The sequence below is a fragment of the Ranitomeya imitator genome, chromosome 3, assembly GCF_032444005.1.
Source record: "Ranitomeya imitator isolate aRanImi1 chromosome 3, aRanImi1.pri, whole genome shotgun sequence".
Lineage (NCBI taxonomy): Eukaryota > Metazoa > Chordata > Amphibia > Anura > Dendrobatidae > Ranitomeya > Ranitomeya imitator.
This window is the reverse complement of record NC_091284.1, coordinates 416,662,629-416,687,818: the sequence shown is the minus strand read 5'-3', so window position 1 is coordinate 416,687,818 and position 25,190 is coordinate 416,662,629. Positions and strand designations below refer to the sequence as shown.

The window sequence follows — 25,190 nt, the reverse complement described above, 5'->3', positions numbered from 1 at the left end:
CTCGGGGCTTCTCTAAGCATACTAGTATATTAGCACACTGATGAAGGTCCAGTAACGACCGAAACGTTTGTGAATACTGTATGTAAATAAAAAACCCCACTTTGCATCACAACACTTTTGGAGTGTGCTAGTCACTTGCATTTTACATAAAGGCTTGGGAACCTATGACCGTATGAGTAGAAACCCCACACAAGTGACCCCATTTTGGAAACTAGACCCCCCAAAGGAACTTATCTAGATGTGTGGTGAGCACTTTGAACCCCCAAGTGCTTTACAGAAGTTTAAAACGCAGAGCCAGGGATTCAAGCTTGAGGAGGATAATTTGCATATTCCAGGTGCCTTCTGGGAAAAGCGAAGAGTCTCCCTCAGCAAGAAGATCGTTGGGTACAGTCGGGACCAGCTGCTTGGAAAGCATCACCAAACCAGGGATTCAAGCTTGAGGAGGATAATTTGCATATTCCAGGTGCCTTCTGGGAAAAGCGAAGAGTCTCCCTCAGCAAGAAGATCGTTGGGTACAGCCAGGACCAGCTGCTTGGAAAGCATCACCAAACCAGGGATTCAAGCTTGAGGAGGATAACTTGCATATTCCAGGTGCCTTCTGGGAAAAGCGAAGAGTCTCCCTCAGCAAGAAGATCGTTGGGTACAGCCAGGACCAGCTGCTTGGGAAGCATCACCAAACCAGGGATTCAAGCTTGAGGAGGATAATTTGCATATTCCAGGTGCCTTCTGGGAAAAGCGAAGAGTCTCCCTCAGCAAGATCGTTGGGTACAGCCGGGACCAGCTGCTTGGAAAGCATCACCAAACCAGGGATTCAAGCTTGAGGAGGATAATTTGCATATTCCAGGTGCCTTCTGGGAAAAGCAAAGAGTCTCCCTCAGCAAGATCGTTGGTTACAGCCGGGACCAGCTGCTTGGAAAGCATCACCAAACCGCGCACCGTAAGGCGTGCAAATTTTTGCCTGTAGGACATTATTGCAAGAAAGCTTGGCTGAGTAGATTACACAAGAAGGAAAACACACAGCAAATCAGCAGGATCTAGGAGCAACATGGCAGATGTGACAACCTACATGGTGAGCTGCAGCATGTGCTACATGTTCACAGATCGACCAGAAGAAGAATCCAATTTCACCTGTCAGAAGTGTAGACTAGTGGCCCTTTTAGAAGAAAAGGTGCGGGGTCTGGAAGAAAGAATAGCAACTTTGAAACTAAGTAAAGAGAATGAAGACTTCCTAGACAGAACAGAAGCATCTCTACTGGTCACAGAAGGTGAAAAAAGTGTCAGAGAACCTCCAAAAGCAGATGAGTGGAAGCATGTGACCAAAAGAAGCAAGAAGACCATGGAGAAATCACCAACCACACAACTGAAGAACCGATATCAAATCTTTGTAGAGGATGAAGATGGCACACCCAAGGATGAAGCAATACCAGCAAGCAAAAAAGAAAAGGGCACACAGCAACAAGTGACAGCAAAAAGTACAGCCAAGAAGCAACGACGAGTGGTGGTGTTGGAAGACTCACTACTAAAGAGGCACAGAAGCAGCCATCTGCAGACCGGACATAACTGCAAGAGAAGTATGCTGCCTTCCAGGTGCGATGATCAAGGATGTGACCGATAGGATACCAAAGCTCTTCAGCTCCAAGGACGTCTACCCATTTCTTCTGATACATGTTGGCACCAATGACACGGCAAGGAAGGACCTACCGACAATCTGCAAGGACTTTGAAGAGTTGGGGAAGAAAGTAAAGGAACTGGATGCACAGGTAGTTTTTTCTTCTATCCTTCCAGTAGACGGGCATGGCACCAGGAGATGGAACAGGATCCTTGATGCGAACAACTGGCTAAGACGATGGTGCAGTCAACAAGGATTCGGATTCTTGGACCACGGTGTGAATTACTGGTACGATGGACTCCTCGCCAGAGACGGACTACACCTCAACAAACCTGGGAAACACACATTCGCCAGAAGACTCGCTACACTCATCAGGAGGGCTTTAAACTAGAAGAAGAGGGGACGGGAAGAAAAACATAAGACTCGAACAAAGAAGACCCAGGAAAACATACTCAGAAGGGAGGTAAGAACATTTCTAAAACAATCCACAGCGAGGAGATTGGAACAAAACAAAATCCTCTAAACTGCATGCTCACAAACGCCAGAAGCCTGACAAACAAGATGGAAGAACTAGAAGCAGAAATATCTACAGGTAACTTTGACATAGTGGGAATAACCGAGACATGGTTAGATGAAAGCTATGACTGGGCAGTTAACTTACAGGGTTACAGTCTGTTTAGAAAGGATCGTAAAAATCGGAGAGGAGGAGGGGTTTGTCTCTATGTAAAGTCTTGTCTAAAGTCCACTTTAAGGGAGGATATTAGCGAAGGGAATGAGGATGTCGAGTCCATATGGGTCGAAATTCATGGAGGGAAAAATGGTAACAAAATTCTCATTGGGGTCTGTTACAAACCCCCAAATATAACAGAAATCATGGAAAGTCTACTTCTAAAGCAGATAGATGAAGCTGCAACCCATAATGAGGTCCTGGTTATGGGGGACTTTAACTACCCGGATATTAACTGGGAAACAGAAACCTGTGAAACCCATAAAGGCAACAGGTTTCTGCTAATAACCAAGAAAAATTATCTTTCACAATTGGTGCAGAATCCAACCAGAGGAGCAGCACTTTTAGACCTAATACTATCTAATAGACCTGACAGAATAACAAATCTGCAGGTGGTCGGGCATCTAGGAAATAGCGACCACAATATTGTACACTTTCACCTGTCTTTCACTAGGGGGACTTGTCAGGGAGTCACAAAAACACTGAACTTTAGGAAGGCAAAGTTTGACCAGCTTAGAGATGCCCTTAATTTGGTAGACTGGGACAATATCCTCAGAAATAAGAATACAGATAATAAATGGAAAATGTGGGAATAAAAGGACTAGAAATAGGAAAAACCCAATGTGGCTAAACAAAGAAGTAAGACAGGCAATTAACAGTAAAAAGAAAGCATTTGCACTACTAAAGCAGGATGGCACCATTGAAGCTCTAAAAAACTATAGGGAGAAAAATACTTTATCTAAAAAACTAATTAAAGCTGCCAAAAAGGAAACAGAGAAGCACATTGCTAAGGAGAGTAAAACTAATCCCAAACTGTTCTTCAACTATATCAATAGTAAAAGAATAAAAACTGAAAATGTAGGCCCCTTAAAAAATAGTGAGGAAAGAATGGTTGTAGATGACGAGGAAAAAGCTAACATATTAAACACCTTCTCCACGGTATTCACGGTGGAAAATGAAATGCTAGGTGAAATCCCAAGAAACAATGAAAACCCTATATTAAGAGTCACCAATCTAACCCAAGAAGAGGTGCGAAACCGGCTAAATAAGATCAAAATAGATAAATCTCCGGGTCCGGATGGCATACACCCACGAGTACTAAGAGAACTAAGTAATGTAATAGATAAACCATTATTTCTTATTTTTAGGGACTCTATAGCGACGGGGTCTGTTCCGCAGGACTGGCGAATAGCAAATGTGGTGCCAATATTCAAAAAGGGCTCTAAAAGTGAACCTGGAATGTATAGGCCAGTAAGTCTAACCTCTATTGTTGGTAAAATATTTGAAGGGTTTCTGAGGGATGTTATTCTGGATTATCTCAATGAGAATAACTGTTTAACTCCATATCAGCATGGGTTTATGAGAAATTGCTCCTGTCAAACCAATCTAATCAGTTTTTATGAAGAGGTAAGCTATAGGCTGGACCACGGTGAGTCATTGGACGTGGTATATCTCGATTTTTCCAAAGCGTTTGATACCGTGCCGCACAAGAGGTTGGTACACAAAATGAGAATGCTTGGTCTGGGGGAAAATGTGTGTAAATGGGTTAATAACTGGCTTAGTGATAGAAAGCAGAGGGTGGTTATAAATGGTATAGTCTCTAACTGGGTCGCAGTGACCAGTGGAGTACCGCAGGGGTCGGTATTGGGACCTGTTCTCTTCAACATATTCATTAATGATCTGGCAGAAGGGTAAAATATCGATATTTGCAGATGATACAAAACTATGTAAAGCAGTTAATACAAGAGAAGATAGTATTCTGCTACAGATGGATCTGGATAAGTTGGAAACTTGGGCTGAAAGGTGGCAGATGAGGTTTAACAATGATAAATGTAAGGTTATACACATGGGAAGAAGGAATCAATATCACCATTACACACTGAACGGGAAACCACTGGGTAAATCTGACAGGGAGAAGGACTTGGGGATCCTAGTTAATGATAAACTTACCTGGAGCAGCCAGTGCCAGGCAGCAGCTGCCAAGGCAAACAGGATCATGGGGTGCATTAAAAGATGTCTGGATACACATGATGAGAGCATTATACTGCCTCTGTACAAATCCCTAGTTAGACCGCACATGGAGTACTGTGTCCAGTTTTAGGCACCGGTGCTCAGGAAGGATATAATGGAACTAGAGAGAGTACAAAGGAGGGCAACAAAATTAATAAAGGGGATGGGAGAACTACAATACCCAGATAGATTAGAGAAATTAGGATTATTTAGTCTAGAAAAAAGACGACTGAGGGGCGATCTAATAACCATGTATAAGTATATAAGGGGACAATACAAATATCTCACTGAGGATCTGTTTATACCAAGGAAGGTGACAGGCACAAGGGGGCATTCTTTACGTCTGGAGGAGAGAAGGTTTTTCCACCAACATAGAAGAGGATTCTTTACTGTTAGGGCAGTGAGAATCTGGAATTGCTTGCCTGAGGAGGTGGTGATGGCGAGGGGTTCAAGAGAGGCCTGGATGTCTTCATGGAGCAGGACAATATTGTATCATACAATTATTAGGTTCTGTAGAAGGACGTAGATCTGGGGATTTATTATGATGGAATATAGGCTGAACTGGATGGACAAATGTCTTTTTTCAGCCTTACTATGTTACTATGTAGCCGTGAAAATAAATAATTTTTCTTTCCTCAAAAATTATGTTTTAGCAAGCAATTTTTTATTTTTGCAAGGGTAACAGGAGCAATTGGACCCCAATAGTTGTTGCCCAGTTTGTCCTGAGTACGCTGGTACCCCATATGTGGGGGTAAACCACTGTTTGGGCACACGTCAGGGCTCGGAAGGGAGGGAGCACCATTTGACTTTTTGAACGCAAGATTGGCTGGAATCAATGGTGGCGCCATGTTGCGTTTGGAGACCCCTGATGTGCCTAAACAGTGGAAACCCCTCAATTCTAACTTCAACACTAACCCCAACACACCCCTAACCCTAATCCCAATTGTAGCCATAACCCTAATCACAACCCTAACCCCAAAACACCCTTAACCACAACCCTAACCCCAACACACCCGTAACCCCAACACACCCCTAACCATAAGCCTAATCTTAACCCTATTTCCAACCCTAGCCCTAATTCCAACCCTAAGGCTATGTGCCCACGTTGTGGAATCATGTGATTTATCTGCACGATTTTTTGAAAATCCGCAGGTAAAAGGCACTGCGTTTTACCTGCGGATTTACCATGGATTTCCAGTGTTTTTTTGTGCGAATTTCACATGCGGATTCCTGTTGAGGAACAGGTGTAAAACGCTGCTGAATCTGCACAAAGAATTGACATGCTGCGGAAAATACAACGCAGAGCTTCCACACGGTATTTTCCGCACCATGGGCACAGCGGATTTGGTTTTCCAAAGGTTTACATGGTACTGTAAACCTGATGGAAAACTGCTACGTATCCGCAGCAGCCAATCCGCTGCGGATCCGCAGCCAATCCACTGCGGATCTGCAGCCAAATCCGCACAGTGTGCACGTAACCTAATTCTAACCCTAGCCCTAACCCTAGTGGAAAAAAAAATATATATATTTTCTTTATTTTATTATTGATAAAGGTAGGGGGGGTCATTTACTTTTTTTTTATTTTGATGACTGATCAAACCTACCTGGAACGAATCAGCCGGCCGATTCGCCCGCTATTTTTGAAGATGGCGGCGCCAATGGTGAAGACGGACAGACACCGGGAGGCTCGGTAAGTATGAGGGGAGATCGGAGCATGGGGATCGGAGCACAGGGGGGTGGGATCGGAGCACGGGGGGAGCTGACAGGACGGGGGAGCAGACAGAAGGACGGAGGGGAGCGGAGCACAGGACGGAGGACTGGGGAGATCGGTGGCGGTGGGGGGCAGATCAGGGTTTCCAGCCATGGCCGATGATATTGCAGCATCGGCCTGGCTGGATAGTAATATTTCACCAGTTTTCATAGGTGAAATATTACAAATCGCTCTGATTGGCTGTTGAAAGTGAAACTGCCAATCAGAGCGATCGTAGCCACGGGGGGTGAAGCAAAGTAGCACTCCTCCTGTCCCTGCAGATCGGGTGAAATTGGAGTTAACCCTTTCACCTGATCTGCAGGGACGCGATCCCTCAATGACGCCACAAAGGCGTCACAGGTCGGATTGGCACCGACTTTTATGACGCCTACGTGGCGTCAAAGGTCGGGAAGGGGTTAAAATTGATGGGAAGATGGATGAAGCCAAAAACAGGACCATTCTTGAAGAAAACCTGTTGGAGTCTGCAAAAGACCTGAGACTGGGACGGAGATTTGTCTTCCAACAAGACAATGATCCCAAACAAAGCAATATCTACAATGGAATGGTTCACAAATAAACGTATCCCGGTGTTAGAATGGTCAAGTCAAAGTCCAGACCTCAATCCAATTGAGAATCTGTGGAAAGAGCTGAAAACTGCTGTTCACAAACGATCTCCATCAAACCTCACTGAGCACGAGCTGTTTGCCAAGGAAGAATGGGCAAGAATTACAGTCTCTCAATATTCAAAACTGATACATACTCCAAGCGACTTGCAGCTGTAATCGCAGCAAAAGGTGGCGCAACAAAGTATTAAGTTAAAGGTGCCGAATAATATTATACGCCCCACTTTTCAGTTTTTGATTTTCCACAAAATTTTAAATAATTAATAAATTTCGTTCAACTTCACAATTGTGTTCCACTTGTTGATTCTTCACCAAAAATTTACATTTGGTATCTTTATGTTTGAAGCATGATATGTGGGAAAAGGTTGAAAAGTTCCAGGGAGTCGAATACTTTTGCGAGGCACTGTATATAAACATTGTTTTATTCGCTAGCTTGAAATGACAATTACTGTATGTAAAAACTGATGTTAAAAACGTATTGCATACGTATGTCAGACAGATGCGACTTGCTAAAAATCACATGACACTGGCATGATACTTGGCCCACTTTTTTGGATCAGCATCGGACCGAGTTTGTAAACGCTAGTGTGACTCTAATCTTAGAGGACACCGAGCCGGTAAGCAGTGATGGTTCCCGCTCCTTAGTGTATCAATGGGTGCATGTCACCTGGTCAGTAACATGTGTATATGGGAAGGCAAACAATGTAAAGACTGTAAATGCAAAGTAATGTATATTACAGGCAACAGCTTTTTTTATTTTTACTCCGCTCTTATCTCTTCTTCCCACAACCGCATACAAGACTTTTCCCGTGCTTCCCCCATACTCTGGAACTCTCTACCCCAACACATCAGACTCTCGCCTACCACAGAAACCTTCAAAAAGAACCTGAAGACTCACCTCTTCCAACAAGCCTATAACCTGCAGTGAGCCTTAGTCTGCTGAACCGCCGCACAACCAGTTCTACCCGGTCCTAGTGCATCATCACCCATCCTCTGTAGACTGTGAGCCCTCGCGGGCAGGGTCCTCTCTCCTCCTGTACTTGTGTGTGCCTTGTTTTTCTCATGTTTATTGTGCTTGTCTATATTTGCCCCTTTCACATGTAAAGCGCCAAGGAATAAATGGCGCTATATAAATGTATAATAATTTAGGATTTTCCTTAGAGATCTCTCAAAAAAAAAAAAAAAAAAAAGAAGAAACAAGAGCTAGAAAACAAAATATTTATTTTTAAGAAATTAATAATTTACAAAAAAATTTCTGCTGAAAATGTAAAGTCTTCTGATAACATTTGTTGGTCTTCGTCTTCAGTGTTTAGAATGTAGGTTACAAATCATTCAAGGTCATACGTATTCACCACAGTCCGAGATGATTATTTTCTGTTTTGGTTTTCCATCCTTGCTCCCTTGAGCCTTCAATAAAAGATAAAAGTTATAAGTGTACATGTCTTAAAAGATATACTGGCCAAAGTAGACTGTTGATAAGATAGGGAAGATTTTTATTTTGCTTTTAAATAAAAAGAATAGATCAGTTTCTGACATGGTTTGGAGATCTTAGCTCATGGGCCAATGCAGGATTTCTTGGATTTTAATGCATCAAATTTCTCAGAATAGATTGTTTTAATAGAGAAAACAGAACGGTTTTCTTCAATTGAGTTTCATGACAAGCAACAGGGAAAAAATACCACATATACTTGAGTATAAGCCAAGATTTTCAGACCACATTTTTAGGCTGAAAGTCCCCCTCTCGGCTTATACTCGAGTCATACCCAGGGGTCGGCAGGGGAGGGGGAGCTGTTTAATTATACTCACCTACTCCTGGCGCGTTCCCTGGCTTCCCCGGCAGCTTCTTCCTGTACTGAGTGGTCACATGGCACCGCTAATTACAGTAATGAATATGCGGCTCTACCTCCCATAGAGGTGGAGCCGCATATTCATTACTGTAATGAGCGGTAACGGTGACCGCTCAGTACAGGATGAAGCTGCAGCGTCGGGGAAGCAGGGACTGCATAGCGCCAGGAGCAGGTGAGTATAACGGGGAGGAGAGCGCAGTGCAGCGCGATATCCACCTGCTCCATGTTCCGGCTCCGCTCCATCTTCTGCAGTGACGCTCAGGTTAGAGGGCGCGGTGACGTGGTTAGTGTGTGCCCTCTGCCTGAACGTCAGTGCAGAAGACCCTGAAGATGGAATGGCGCCGGAACATGGAGCAGATGAATATAGCAAGTGCCGGGGGCCTGAGCGACGAGAGGAGAGTATGTGATTATTTTTTTTAATCGCAGCAATAGCAAATGGGGCAAGTGTTTGTATGGAGCATCTATGGGGCCATAACGTTGGGCAGCACTATATGGGGCCATAACGTTTGTGCAGCACTATATAGGGCCATAACATTTGTGCAGCACAATATGGGGCCATAACATTTGTGCACCACTATATGGGGCCATAACATTTGTGCAGCACTATATGGGGCAAGTGTCTGTATGGGGCCATAATTAACGTTTGTGGAGCATTACGGTATATGGGGCAAGTGTCTGTATGGAGCATCTTCTAGGGCCATAATCAAGGTTTGTGCAGCACTATATGGGGCAAATATCTTTATGGAGCATCTTATGGGGCCATAATCCGCATTTGTGCAGCATTATATTGGACAAATGTGTCTATGGAGCATATTATGGGGCCATTATTAACCTTTATGCAGGATTATATGGGGCATATTTTAATATGGAGCATCTTATGGGGCCATCATAAACTTTATGGAGCATTATATGGGGCTCCTGATTCAATATGGATATTCAAAAACACAACCTACTGATGTCTCAATTAATTTTACTTTTATTGGTATCCATTTTTACTTTTGACATTTACCGGTAGCTGCTGCATTTCCCACCCTAGGCTTATACTCGAGTCATTAAGTTTTCCAAGTTTTTTGTGGCAAAAATTAGGGGGGGGGGTCGGCTTATACTCGGGTCGGCTTATACTCGAGTATATAGGTAATAAAAAGTGAAGTTACTGACCTCCATCTGACGTACAACATCCAATCCCTCCATAACCTCTCCAAATATAACATGCTTCCCATCAAGCCAGTCAGTTTTGTCACAGGTGATGAAGAACTGTGATCCATTTGTATTTTGACCCGAATTTGCCATAGACAGTAGACCTGCACATAGACAAGAACCTTAGGACTGAAAACTTGACAAATACATTAGACATTCTATAACTACAGTAAAAATCATACAACTAATATGGTGGCCTATATGCTTTCAGTTCCACCTACGCAAAATTTTAGCAAACTGAACAGATTCCATATGTCATGATGCCCTTTGGTATGCAAAATATCTGAAATGGGTATTCGCAAACACACATTTAAGGCATTTCCATTCATATGCTGTTAATGTCTAACAGATTCAGAACTCACCTCTGAGATCTGCCCTCCACGTCTATAACTAGTTAGGCCATAAAGGCCACCAGCCACATCTACATGGAAGTAGTCAGGACCTAACTGGTAGTTTAGGTCATTCCCATACTCCAAATAGGTGCAAGTCCCAGATTTTATTATTTTCTACTGACTGCAGTGCCGTAAACATTACAGTAAATCATAGCTCAAATTTGCATAAAAGGCACTAAATACAACAGTTGTGTTCAATTCATTCTTTATCCCTTGCCTCAGTAGCCAATTTAAGTTTTTACGTTTGTATTTTTCCTTCCCTTTCTTCCAAGAGCCTCTACTTAGACGGATGAGGGTTTTTTTTTCAAAAAACCCATATCTGTTGCAGCCAACATGTCACCAGGGTTCTCCCATATAAAGTCCAGCCAGCACCTGTAAGTCGTCTGTTACAGCATTCTAGACTAGTGCGCATAAGTCCCCAATGCAATCTGCATAACAAAAGAAAACAAGAAAAACATACTTCCCTACAGCACGGTCCATTTTCATTATGCTCACCTACGACGTTGCTGGTCTGAGAACAAGCATCTCTTCTTGCGATGGCCCTCCTCCTTCCCTGCTTCGTGTGGATGACGCATCTTACGTTATCCACAGTGTACCCCATCGTGCTACTCCGCAGGCATACTTCTCTGCCCTTCCGAGGAGCAAAGTATTGCAGGGTGCACGTACTGGCCCTCTTTGGCCTTTTCCCACGCATGCACATTACTTTGTTCTGCTGTCAGCAGCGGAGACCAGAAAGACGCCTGCGGAGGAGCACAATGGAGGACACTGCGTGGATAACATCGGACGCGTCATCCACACGAAACAGGGAAGGAGGACGGCAATCGCAAGAAGAGATGGGGAGTGCGATGGAGACCTTTCACAAATTTTTTTTTTTTTTTAGTTTTAAAACTTCCGACACCTTTAGTCTCCTTGGGAGGTTTTAACCTGCAATCCTCTGATCACACCATAGACTAAAAGAAACCACAGTATTGCAGTATATAGTGTAAATCGCGATCTCCAACGAAGCCAAGCCTGTGAATGAACTTCACAGGAGTATAAAAATGGAAACGAAAGGGGCCTTCGGCAGACCCTAGCTGCCATGGTAATCCATGTCTATTTAAATATCGCTGTCAAATTGACAGCAGCATCTAAACGGTGAAGAACAGCAATCGTAGTTCACCTTTGGTCATGACTTAAGACACAGATGCTGGCTATGTAATAGATGACATTTAATATGTGTGGATGGACCACTCCAGACACGATCCCAGCGATGACAGACACACTTGTCATTTTTGTGCTAAAAGGGTTATTAACCCCTTCCCGACCTTTGACGCATACGCTGCGTCATGAAAGTCGGTGCCATTCCGACCCATGACGCAGCATATGCGTCATGGAAAGATCGCGTCCCTGCAGATCGGGTGAAAGGGTTAACTCCCATTTCACCCGATCTGCAGGGACAGGGGGAGTGGTAGTTTAGCCCAGGGGGGGTGGCTTCACCCCCCTGTGGCTACGATCGCTCTGATTGGCTGTTGAAAGTGAAACTGCCAATCAGAGCGATTTGTAATATTTCACCTAAAAAACTGGTGAAATATTACAATCCAGCCATGGCCGATGCTGCAATATCATCGGCCATGGCTGGAAACACTTATGTGCACCCACCCCACCCATCGCCCCCCCAGCCCCCCGATCTGTGGTCCGCTCCCCTCCTTCCTGTGCTCCGCTCCCCCCTCCTCCTGTCCGCTCCCCCCGTGCTCCAATCACACCCCCCATGCTCCAATCAAACCCCTCCGCACTCCGATCACCCCCCCCCGCACAGCGATCCACCCCCCGCACAGCGATCCCCCACCCCGTGCTCCAATCCACCCCCCCGTGTTCCGATCCACCCCCCCATGCTCCGATCCACACCCCCCAGTGCTCCGACACCCCCCCCCCCCCCCGTGCCGTGATCTCCCCCCACTTATACTTACCTAGCCTCCTGGGGTCCGTCCGTCTTCTTTCCTGGGCGCCGCCATCTTCCAAAATGGCGGGCGCATGTGCAGTGCGCCCGCCGAATCTGCCGGCCGGCAGATTCGTTCCAGAGTGCATTTTGATCACTGAGATATAACCTATCTCAGTGATCAAAATAAAAAAAAATAGTAAATGACCCCCCCTCCCCCCCATAGGTAGGGACAATAAAAAAAATAAAGAATTTTTTTTTTTCCCCACTAAGGTTGGGGTAAGAACTAGGGTTAGGGTTAGGGGTAGGGATGTGCACACGTATTCTGGTCCTCTGCGGATTTTTCCGCAGAGGATTTGATAAATCCGCAGTGCTAAACCGCTGTGGATTTATGGCGGATTTACCGCGGTTTTTCTGCGCATTTCACTGCGGTTTTACAACTGCGATTTTCTATTGGAGCAGTTGTAAAACCGCTGCGGAATCCGCAGAAAGAAGTGACATGCTGCGGAATGTAAATCGCTGCGTTTCCGTGCAGTTTTTCTGCAGCATGTGTACAGCGATTTTTGGTTCCCATAGGTTTACATTGAACTGTAAACTCATGGGAAACTGCTGCGGATCCGCAGCGTTTTCCGCAGCGTGTGCACATACCTTTAGAATTAGGCTATGTGCACATGGTGCGGATTTGGCTGCGGATCCGCAGCAGTGTTCCATCAGGTTTACAGTACCATGTAAACATATGGAAAACCAAATCCGCTGTGCCCATGGTGCGGAAAATACTGCGCGGGAACGCTGCGTTGTATTTTCCGCAGCATGTCAATTTTTTGTGCGGATTCCGCAGCGTTTTACACCTGTTCCTCAATAGGAATCCGCAGGTGAAATCCGCACAAAAAACACTGGCAATCCGCGGTAAATCCGCAGGTAAAACGCAGTGCCTTTTACCCGCGGATTTTTCAAAAATGGTGCTGAAAAATCTCATACGAATCCGCAACGTTGGCACATAGTCTTAGGGTTAGGGTTGTGGTTAGGGGTGTGTTGGGGTTAGGGTTAGGGGTTTGTTGGGGTTAGGGTTGTGATTAGGGTTACGGCTACAGTTGGGATAAGGTTTAGGGATGTGTTAGAGGTAGAATTGAGGGGTTTCCACTGTTTAGGCACATCAGGGGGTCTCCAAACGCAACATAGCGCCACCATTGATTCCAGCCAATCTTGTATTCAAAAAGTCAAATGGTGCTCCCTCCCTTCCGAGCCCCGACGTGTGCCCAAACAGTGGTTTACCCCCACATATGGGGTACCAGCATACTCAGGACAAACTGCGCAACAATTACTGGGGTCCAATTTCTCCTGTTACCCTTGAGAAAATAAAAAATTGCTTGCTAAAACATTTTTGTGGAAAGAAAACGTATTTATTATTTTCACGGCTCTGCGTTATAAACTTCTGTGAAGCACTTGGGGGTTGAAAGTGCTCACCACATATCTAGATAATTTCATTTCGGGGTCTAGTTTCCTAAATGGGGTCACTTGTGGGGGGTTTGTACTGTTTAGTCACATCAGGGGCTCTGCAAACGCAACGTGACGCCCGTACAGCATTCCATCAAAGTCTGCATTTCAAAACATCACTACTTCACTTCCGAGCCCCAGCATGTGCCTAAACAGTGGTTTACCCCCACATATGGGGTATCAGCGTACTCAGGAGAAACTGGAAAACAACTTTTGGGGTCAAATTTCTCCTGTTACCCTTGGGAAAATAAAAAATTGCGGGCTAAAAAAATCATTTTTGAGAAAAGAAATTTTTTTTTTATTTTCATGGCTCTGCATTATAAACTTCTGTGAAGCACTTGAGGGTTCAAAGTGCTCACAACACATCTAGATTAGTTTCTTTGGGGGTCTAGTTTCCAAAATGGGGTCATTTGTGGGGGATCTCCAATGTTTAGGCACACAGGGGTTCTCCAAACGCGACATGGTGTCCGCTAATGATTGGAGCTAATTTTCCATTTAAAAAGCCAAATGGCGTGCCTTCCCTTCTGAGCCCTGCCGTGCGCCCAAACAGTGGTTTACCCCCACATATGGGGTATCTGCGTACTCAGGACAAACTGGACAACAACATTTGTGGTCCTATTTCTCCTATTACCATTGGCAAAATAGGAAATTCCAGGCTAAAAAATCATTTTTGAGAAAAGAAAAATTATTTTTTATTTTCATGGCTCTGCATTATAAACTTCTGTGAAGCACCTGAGGGTTTAAAGTGCTCACTAGGCATCTAGATAAGTTCCTTGAGGGGTCTAGTTTCCAAAATGGGGTCACTTGTGGGTGAGCTCCATTGCATAGGCACACAGGGGCGCTCCAAATGCGACATGGTGTCCGCTAACAATTGGAGCTAATTTTCCATTCAAAAAGTCAAAAGGCGCGCCTTCCCTTCCGAGCCCTGCCTTGTGCCCAAACAGTGGTTTACCCCCACATATGAGGTATCGGTGTACTCAGGAGAAATTGCCAAACAAATTTTAGGATCCATTTTATCCTGTTGTCCATGTGAAAATGAAAAAATTGAGGCTAAAAGAATTTTTTTGTGAAAAAAAAGTACTTTTTCATTTTTAAGGATCAATTTGTGAAGCACCTGGGGGTTTAAAGGGCTCACTATGCATCTAGATAAGTTCCTTGGGGCGTCGTTTCCAAAATGGGGTCACTTGTGGGGGAGCTCCAATTTTTAGCCACACGGGGGCTCTCCAAACGTGACATGGTGTCCGCTAAAGAGTGGAGCCAATTTTTTATTCAAAAAGTCAAATGGCGCTCTTTCCCTTCCAAGCCCTGCCGTGCGCCCAAACAGTGGTTTACCCCCACATATAAGGTATCAGCGTACTCAGGACAAATTGGACAACAACTTTCGTGGTTCAGTTTCTCTTTTTACCATTGGGAAAATAAAAAAATTGTTGCTAAAAGATCATTTTTGTGACTAAAAAGTTAAATGTTCATTTTTTCCTTCCATGTTGCTTCTGCTGCTGTGAAGCACCTGAAGGGTTAATAAACTTCTGGAATGTGGTTTTGTGCACCTTGAGGGGTGCAGTTTTTAGAATGGTGTCACTTTTGGGTATTTTCAGCCATAAAGACCCCTCAAACTGACTTCAAATGTGAGGTGGTCCTTAAAAAAAAATGGTTTTGTAAATTTCGTTGTAAAAATGAGAAATCGCTGGTCAAATTTTAACCCTTATAACTTCCTAGCAAAGAAAAAATTTTGTTTCCAAAATTGTGCTGATGTAAAGTAGACGTGTGGGAAATGTTATTTATTAACTATTTTGTGTCACATAACTCTCTGGTTTAACAGAATAAAAATTCAAAATTTGAAAATTGCCAAATTTTCAAAATTTTCGGCAAATTTCCGTTTTTATCACAAATAAACACAGAATTTATTGAGCTAAATTTACCACTAACATGAAGCCCAATATGTCACGAAAAAACAATCTCAGAACCGCTAGGATCCGTTGAAGCGTTCCCGAGTTATTACCTCATAAAGGGACACTGGTCAGAATTGCAAAAAACGGCAAGGTCTTTAAGGTCAAAATAGGCTGGGTCATGAAGGGGTTAAAGCGGTTCAGTCCTGAAGTGAAGATTTACAGCACATCTTTGTTAGTTTAAATCTGTTGTCCAGGATTAAAAAACATGGCGGCTTTCTTCCCCAAAATGATTCATAGTGGTCCACATGTACTGTGTAGTATTGGAGCTCAGCATAACATGTAGTGAGAGCAGCTATATTTTTCCTAACCCTGGACGACCCCTTTAACCCCTTTCCGACGTCAGCTGACATGTGCACAGAACAGCCGCGGTGGAATTGCGATCCACCCGCGGCTATTAACCCGTTAAATGCTGCTGTCAAACGCTGACAGTGGCATTTAACATGCACTTCCGGCAATCGCGCTGGAAATCTGACCATTGATGACCACCGTCACGTGAACGCGGGTCACCAATGGGTTGGCATGACAACCAGAGGTCTCCTGCAGACCTCTATGGTTGTCACTGCCGGATTGCTATGAGTGCTGCCTGGTGGTCGGCGCTCATAGCAAGTGAGCAATCTGATCACTGCCAGTATGTAGCAGAGCCGATCGGGTTATGGCAGCTTCTAGTCTCCCATGGAGACTATTGAACCATGCCAAAAGTAAAAAAAAAAAGTTTTTAAAACTACAAAAAAAATAAATAAAAGTTCAAATTCCTACCCTTTCGCTCCATTCAAAAAAAAAAAAAAAAATCAAAAATCAAAACATACACGTTTGGTATCGGCGCATTCAGAATCGCCCGATCTATCAAAAAAAGGATTAACCTGATTGCTAAACGGTGTAGTGAGAAAAAAAAAGTCAAGATGCCAGAATTAAGGTTTTTTTGGTCACCGTGACATTGCATTAAAATGCAATAACAGGCGATCAAAAGATTGTATCTGCATCAAAATGGTATCATTAAAACCATCAGCTCGGAGCGCAAAAAATAAGTCCTCACCCAAACAGAGATCACAAAAAATGGAGACGCTATGGGTATCGAAAAATGGCGCAATTTATTTTTTTTAACAAAGTTTGGAATTTTTTTTCACCACTTAGATAAAAAAAGAACCTAGACATGTTTGGCGTCTTTGAACTCGTACTGACCTGGAGAATCATAATGGCAGGTTAGTTTTAGCATTTAGTGAACATAGTAAAAAAGCCAAACAAAAAACAAGTGTGAGATTGCAATTTTTTTGCAATTTCACCGCACTTGGAAAACCAATGGTGTCGTTCAAAAGTACAACTTGTCCCACAAAAAAAAAGAAAAACAGCCCTCACATGGCCATATTGACGGAAAATTAAAAAAAGTTATGGCTCCGGGAATAAGCAGCTTACCTACCTGGACCTGTGTGCTTCAGAATGAAATTCTCATCATCGAATTTCCGCCCATAGATAGATTTTCCTCCTGTGCCATTATGATTGGTGAAGTCACCCCCCTGACACATGAACTGTGGGATAACTCTATGGAAACTGCTTCCTTTGAAGCCAAAGCCCTTCTCATGTGTGCAGAGACAGCGGAAGTTTTCTGCATGGCACCAATAAAGATTCGTAAGGACAAAGTGTATGTTAATAATAAATAAGTTCTGATACAAACAAATAGCCATGTTTTGGACTCAAACAATTACTTATCTGCTACTATATTTTAGAATTAAAATCTGTTTTCTAACGTAATGTTAAAAGTAATCTGTTAGCAGGTTTTTGCTATGTAATCTGAGAGCACCATGATGCAGGGGAAACGGATTCCAGCAGCGTGCCACTTACTGAGCTGTATTTTGCAGTTTCAATAAAATTAGTGTTTTATCAGAAGGAGATTATCGCTAGTAGATAAGCCACCCTCCTAGTCCATCCATGCCCCCAGCTCTGATTGGCATCTTTCTGTCAATATACAATGTACACAGAACACTACAAATCAGTGGTGTGGGTGGGTTAACACAGCTCCACATCTGAGCTCTGCTAGATCAGCTGCACCCAGAAAACTAATACATTTGCTGGAATCAGGGTCTCAGTCCCTACATCATGCTCTTGACAGACTACATGGCCAAACCTGCTGACAAATGGCATTTAAAAAATCGTAATCATTACAGGAAGGAAAAAAAAGGTTAGCAAAAGAAAGGATCATCAGAAACAGACCTATTTAAATCATAGGTTTGTATTAGCCTATACAGGTGATTCTCACAAAATTAGAATATCATCAAAAAGTTAATTTATTTCAGTTCTTCAATACAAGAAGTGAAACTCATATTATATAGAGTCATTACAAACAGAGTGATGTATTTCAAGTGTTTATTTATGTTAATGATTATGGCTTAGAGCCAATGAAAACCCAAAAGATTATCTCAGTAAATTAGAATACTCTATAACACCAGCTTGAAAAATGGACAAGGAGAGGGAGAGGGACAGGGAGAGGGAGAGGGAGATTTTCCATTGACTTTGCATTGGGTTTCGTGTCTCGGTTGATCCCCGACTTTTCGCGATAATCGGCCGATTTCATTCGACTCGACTTTTGAGATAGTCGGGTTTCGCGAAACCAGACTCGACCCTAAAAAAGTAAAAGTCGCTCAACCCTAGTCCCAGCTACTACCATCAAATTGCTTTGCTACACCAGGAAACCCCAGGAGAATTAATAAGCCCCCACCCCCCCCCCAAACCAAATCACCCAGAACCAGCCTTACCAACCCACCAACTGCATTTCCTAACAAAAGGCAAAATTCGGAAGATGGTACACAAAGGCAAAGAGGAATATCTCACCTTCTGGAAGAACGACATGAACAAATCACAGAAACTGACAATATACCAGAACCTACAGACGTATACAAAGTGGTCCCATATCTAGAGAAACTAGCAAACCCCCAAAGAGCAACAGATCCTGAGCCGGTATAGACTGAGCATCCACAGCCTATTCATCTAATCCAGGCGGCCCCGACAGAACTAAAAGCCCAGAGAGAACAGGCTGCCAGCAGTGCCCCCAGGAAGCCATGGAGGACGATGCCCACTTCCTGCTGAGGTGCCCCAAATACTACACAGGGAGGGACACTCACTTCAAGAGACACACCGATCATCTCCTAGACTTCACCTCCATGGAGGAATAAGTGAAACTGCCTATACTACTGTGGGGAAGAGGAAAGTGCAGCGGTCATAGTAGCGCAATAAGTCAGTGGCTGCCACAGAATAAGAGGAGCTCCTATGCCCCTCCCTAGATGTGTCCAAATCCCCATCCCCCTGTTATTTCACCACTTGCTTTGGCAATGCTAACATGTACCTTGTCCTGAAAGGCAAATTCAAATGAATTGAGAGAAAAGGGAGAGCCAGAGAGCGAAAAGGGAGAGCCAGAGAGCGAAAAGGGAGAGCCAGAGAGCGAAAAGGGAGAGCCAGAGAGCGAAAAGGGAGAGCCAGAGAGCAAAAAGGGAGAGCCAGAGAAAAGGAGAACGATAGACACTTCTTTTACAGACTACTGTACATATACAAATGACACTTCTGACAAATAATATTTATCTCTAACAATAGATACCAATACTTTGCTTTTCTTCTAATTTACAGATTCCATTATCTGTTATCTGATATCCAATAATTCATGGACACTCACCTACTGTCATGGGAACAACATCTGCTCGTAACAAAAAGCGAATACGTCCGGCGGGCTTGTTCCCAATCTTGATATCCATGTAGACCTGGGGGTTAGCTCGTATTTTTTTAGGAGGTGGCTCTCCCTGTATGCATCAAAAGGAGCACAAAGATAAGATGTCTAAAAGTAAATAAGAACATTTGTTCCGTTATTCTCAGTCTAACATTAACCCATAACGCCCGCCAATATGATTAAAACAGTGGCAGTTAAGGGGCCTTTTATTTCATAAGAATAGGTTTATAGCGCTGCCTTGCGGATGAAATTCCAGGGGGTACATGACATCCTACACCCTGCAGTAACGGACCCGGACAATTTTGGGGCAGATTAATCCCACAAATACTGCTGTGAATGGCGACCGTGGTATCCAAGTGGTTAAAAGACCCTCTATGGCAGATTGGACTCCCTATGATCGTAATCACTGATGCCGATTGTTACCATGGTACTCTTGAGGGCATCTGATGACCCCAGGGTACAATGGCCTGTTAGAACCTATGAGACCCGGCTTAAAGCAGGATATATCTGACTCACTGACAGACAGGTCTCAGGCACTACAGTACATGATAACTGCAGTGCATGAGACCAGCGATCAAAGTAAAAAATACACATGTCCCACAGTGGGACCAAGTGTATAAAAAACTGAAAAGTAGTAAAATAAAATGTTAAAAAAAAAAAAGATTAAAAAAAAGTTACAGCTCTCAGAATATGGCGATGTAAAAATCAAAATCATTTTTATAAAATATTGTTTCTAGTCCGTAAAAGCAGCAAAACATGAAAAAAACTTACTATATAAATGTGATATTGCTGGAATTGTACTGACAAGAAAAAAATAAAGCCTTATCACTTTCACTGCACAATGAACTTTGCAAAGCAAAACAAAAAAAAAAAATTAACTGAATTGCTGTTTTTTGTTCATTCTCTGTCTTAAAAATCTGAATTAACAAAAAATGTTGTGCCCGAAATGATACCAAAAATATCTCCAAATCGTCATGCAAAAAATAAGCCCTCACACAGCTGCGTTCAACAAACGATACAAGAGTTACAGCTCTCAGAACATGGCGATGAAATAACTTTTATAAAAAGCACTTTTACTGTGTGATAGACTACCAAAAATGTTTTGGTATCGCTGTAATATCACTAACCCGAAGAATAAAGCAGTCTGATCACTTATACCGTGCAAAAATAAAGACTAATCTCTGTACTGTAGTCTATTTGTGCATTGTGCCTCACAAAAATCGGAATAAGGCTCTGCTCACATTTATTCTGTGCTCTTCGCTCAAATATTTTTTATTTTATTACGATACTGCTATATTTCACATATTTTTATATTTATATATTGTACATTTTATATTATACATCACTATTTCTTGATAATTTTTTGACTTGATTTTTTTATATTAATTTTTTTTTCTTGGTTTTATTGCTGCCTTTCTGACAGCTGATTGCTTGTATAGAAAGGGTTAATTGACATCATTGAATGCTTCCATCCCATTGGTCACCACCCCTATTTAATGCGTCACTTCCTACACGGCCTGTAAATCCACTTGAGGAAGGTAGCAGTCCGCTGCCGAAACGTGCAGTGGTTCAATAAAAGGTTTGTTCACCACTAATCTATTCCAGTGTGCTCTATAGCCATAGCGCTCCTTAAATGGACCACATTTTTTCCAAAAAAAACGTTTACATTTCCCCTGAGGGATTGTGGCTGGAGCAGGTTGGGGCCATAGAGCTCATCTCCAGGCAACAGGACCTGAAGTGAAGTCACATCCTGTGAAGTGGCATCACGTGACTGGATCTTGGGCCCACGTGACCAGACCAGGAAGCACAGCAAGGAGCGGTCCTGGAGCAACAGAGCAGGACTGCACGGAGAGGTCCGCTGCCGGCGTTGTGCAGGGGTGCACATCCCTTCCAGGTGAGCGGCTATTCCCCCAACCTTCCATTGCAACATCCCAATCAAACCACCTGGTGCTTCTCATGCTGCGCTCTTCCATGTTTATTGTCTTACTGCTGTATCTCCAAACAGAGGTCACTAAGGGGTTAAATTGCACCCTAGAAAAACCTGACTGGAGTTCAGCATGCCAGTGCCAATGAAGGGGCTAGCTACAGTACAATGCGCCTAATTCATTAAGAGGTGCAGGCAACTTCATGAATTCGGCACAACTGATTTTGGTGGAGGCATACAAATGTACACTAGTGAGGAACTGGAGTACATTTCAAGAGACGGTTATGCCACTCCAGTAGTGTAACTAGTCATGAATTTGACAGGTGGGCATAGCCACATCCTGTCCCACCCATGCTATGCCCATATGGGTGTAGCTGGCCGAGGCTAGTGTGTAAACTCCAAAAAGGTCACAATATTTTTGGTAGTTGCGTGAAAAATATTGCAAATTATTAAAGGTGTTTTACACCACAATTCTGTTGTAAACACCTAAATGAATCGGCCCCTAATACAGCTGATAGCTTTACTTTCCCATTGAGCAATAATTATTAGATGACCATTACCTCTTGTGCTGCAGGTTTAGGAGCATCTGTCCCTTCAGCCTGTTCATTCTCATCCAGTGTTTTACCAGAAAATTTTTTGAGCCAGTCGTCATCAGACCAAACTAGAATTTATAAAATTAAAAAAAAAAAATTAGAGTTTGAAAAAAAAAAGTAAAAAAAAAAAAAATTGTACTGTATACATTAGTTGAACTCACCTGCCTTTGAAGAGCCTTCCTTTAGCCTCATAGGTTTTGCAAGATTTACACGTATGGTTCGACCAAAAAGTTCAGATTCATTCTAGATATTATATGACAAGTGTTAATTATTAGTTTGAAGGTGAAGCATTAACAAAATATACTGCAGAAGATCAAAATGAATATATAGTGGAATTGACAGCAGTCTTAGGTTAGGGTTACACTTAAAAATTTTTGACCCTTCCCATCTTCTTTCAAAAATCACTGTCCATAGGAATAAATTGGGTCACTAGAACATTTCTAGAGATTCTGAAAGGTAAAAGCAACTTTATTCTTTCAGACTAATATGCAAAAAATTACTTGTTAACGTTTTGATTACTCCATGGAAAAATATCAAACTACAAAATGTCTCAGCGACTACTAAAGGAATTTTACCTTCGGCCGACAATGAGCCACGTGCGAGCAGCTTGTAATAAAGCTAGTTTCTCATCAATGGCCCGGGTAAAGATGAACGTGATCATCAATTTGCTTGTCTATCCACTGAGCACCTTTTATATGGCCAAAATAATTATAGTTATCATGTAAAAGGAACGCTGCAGTCTTTCAATAATGATTACATTGTAGATCACACAAAGTACATAGCACCATCTAGAGGCTGCCATAATCCAGACATCGACTTTATCCAGACATCGCACTCTGGGAAAATGTATTAAGCTTGATATTTTATACATCACTCTTGTTATATGGTGTGCTTGAGTAAAGATGCCCCAAATCTATGCCTCCTATTGAATTTGGTGCATCTGTCACTGTCCGTTGACAAGAATCTGTAATGTTCTCCAGTCACAACACCCAAAAATATACTGGTTGATCTTCCTTTTAATTTTAACATACAAACCCTGCTGCTAATTACAACAATGCCTAAAGATTGAACTTTAATTATTGCCAACCTGGGATCAATCCTCCTGTCAAGATTCTGTATTCTATATTTCTTATTAGGAGTGGTTGTGAAAATTATTGCAAAAACATTGGGAAGTCTACCCAAATGTTCAAATCCTAAATGTTATCTTTGGTTCAAGCTTTTTGGGGTTGTTTTGCAACTAGAGAAGTCTTATGCCTTGCTGTAGAACTGCATAAAGCTTTTTACACAGTGAACTCTGGCAAAAGAGTATACATACACATCTTCTAATAAGAGGGTGCAAAATAACTACTATATAATTTTCTAAGGTCCACTTACGTCTTTCTGTCTGTAACGGAAATCTTAAGTCGCTGATTGGTCGCGGCAAAACAGCCACGACCAATCAGCGAGGGCACAGTCCGGCAGCAAAATGGCCGCTCCTTACTCCCCACAGTCAGCGCTCACACAGGGTTAATGGCAGCGTTAGTGAACCGCGTTATGCCGCGGTGTAAAGCACTCCGTTAACGCTGTTATTAACCCTGTGTGACCAACTTTTTACTATTGATGCTGCCTATGCACTCTTGGGACCGGAGCGCACGAGGAGCATCGGTAAATGCTTCGACCTGGATCCGGGGGCCAACGGAAGGTGAGTGTATAACTTTTTTATTTTAATTCTTTTTTTTTTTTTTTTTTTTTAACAGGGATATGATGCTGTTAAATACTAGGTGAGCTGTGTTATATGCTATGTGGGCTGTTATACACTCCGTGGCTGGGCTATATACTACGTGGCTGGCTATATACTACGTGGCCGGCCGCGAACAATCAATGACAGGCGCAGTCCGGCCGCGAATTGGCGCGGGATTTGAACCACGCTTTGCTAATTGGTTGCGGTTGGCCGAATCCTGTGTATTCAATGTATTATTCTAAAATCTTCATAAATAAACTACATACATATTCTAGAATACCCGATGCGTCTGAATCGGGCTACCATCTAGTGTATATATAATTTTGCTATCACTTTTACACTATACCTATAAGCATTATTGTGCTCAGTAAACTACAAACAGTGTCAGGTTGGCGCTGTTACACTGATTACAATGATACCTTGGTTGATGAAATCCGTCTTGTGGTTGTTGTGTAATCTTTACTTTCAGCTTTCAGATAATGAGATCCTGAGGGCAGCCTGTAGGGGGGTCTTTATGTGGTGCTCTGCTTACATATTCATCAGTATGGCTTATGACAGGTCATCTATCCCCTATTGACCTGTTCTCGATTTTACATACTGCATAGAATATTGTTTGAACAAAAAATAAAAAATTTAACATTTACCAGGCGGGCGCCAGTCCCTGCATTGCAGCATGATACGATGGATAACATGCCTATATTAATTTGATTTGTCAGAATTTTGTTGGGGAGGAAAAAAAAAATAGAATATCAGTAGCCGCACCTGGGAGGTAGCATCAATTGGAACGCGATAGATGCTACTGTGCTGCCGCCATTTTGCTAGAGGAAAAAAAAAATTGGCTCCATCAAGATGGCGCCTGCGAAGTAGCATCTATTGGATCACAGATAGATGCTACTGCACAGGCGGTGCCACCGCCACCATTTTGATGGAGCCAATTTTCTTTCTAGCAAAACGGCAGCAAAGCCATATTTATGGAGCCAAATGATGCCAACACAGCAGCATCTAACCCGTTTCGAATGATGCTAGTGCGCAGGAGCGGCCACTGACGCCATTTTGATTAAGATCCCCCCCCCCAACAAAGTTAAATGAATACAGGCATGTTATCTATTGTATCATGCTACAGCGCAGGCGCCGCTGCCTGCCTGATAAATGTAATTTTTTTTTTCAAACAATATTCTATGCAGTATGTAAAATAGAGGGCTGGTCATTGAAGAATGAGTGACCTGTCATGAGCCAAAAAGGATGAATATGTAAGCAATGCACCACATGAAGCCCCCCACAGGCCGCCCCAGAGCACGGGAATCTCAATAACTGAAAACTGAGAATAAAGATTAAACAACCACAAGACGGACTTCATCAACCAATGTATCATTGTAATAAGTATAACAGCACCAACCTGACACGGTCTGTAGGTTAATGTGCACAATCCTGCTGACAGGTTCCCTTTAAATTAAAGGGAACCTGTCACCCCGTTTTCGAACTCTGCTTCAGGAAAATGGCCGCCGCGATGTCCATCTGCGCACGCGCGGCATCCCGCGGCCATTTTCCTGAAGCCCCGGGAAGCAGGAGACTCCATCTGCGCACGCGCGGCCTCAGGAAGATGGCCGCGCCCACTGAGAAACCGCTGAATAGCGGCGAGCGCGCTCTTTTTCTACAGCTGCGCAGTGCATTCGGCACTTGCGCATGCGAGAAGCACTACGCCACCAACGGGAACATAAGCAAGATGTGGGG

The 25,190-nt window shown here is 43.2% G+C and overlaps 1 protein-coding gene across 1 annotated transcript in view; it reads right to left on the bottom strand.

Annotated features, from left to right (window-relative positions):
* Nucleotides 1-7,923: 7,923 nt before the first annotated feature.
* The window catches only part of PPIE (peptidylprolyl isomerase E), a 29,917-nt gene continuing 12,650 nt past the window's right edge, over nt 7,924-25,190 (bottom strand). The window contains exons 5-10 of the mRNA XM_069757177.1: nt 21,901-21,982; nt 21,707-21,807; nt 19,172-19,295; nt 16,928-17,113; nt 9,725-9,867; nt 7,924-8,126 (exon numbers count right to left, since the gene is read on the bottom strand). Of these exons, the coding sequence (XP_069613278.1) occupies nt 8,058-8,126; nt 9,725-9,867; nt 16,928-17,113; nt 19,172-19,295; nt 21,707-21,807; nt 21,901-21,982 (705 nt within the window). The 3' untranslated portion in view covers nt 7,924-8,057. The remainder of the gene's footprint in view (nt 8,127-9,724; nt 9,868-16,927; nt 17,114-19,171; nt 19,296-21,706; nt 21,808-21,900; nt 21,983-25,190) is intronic.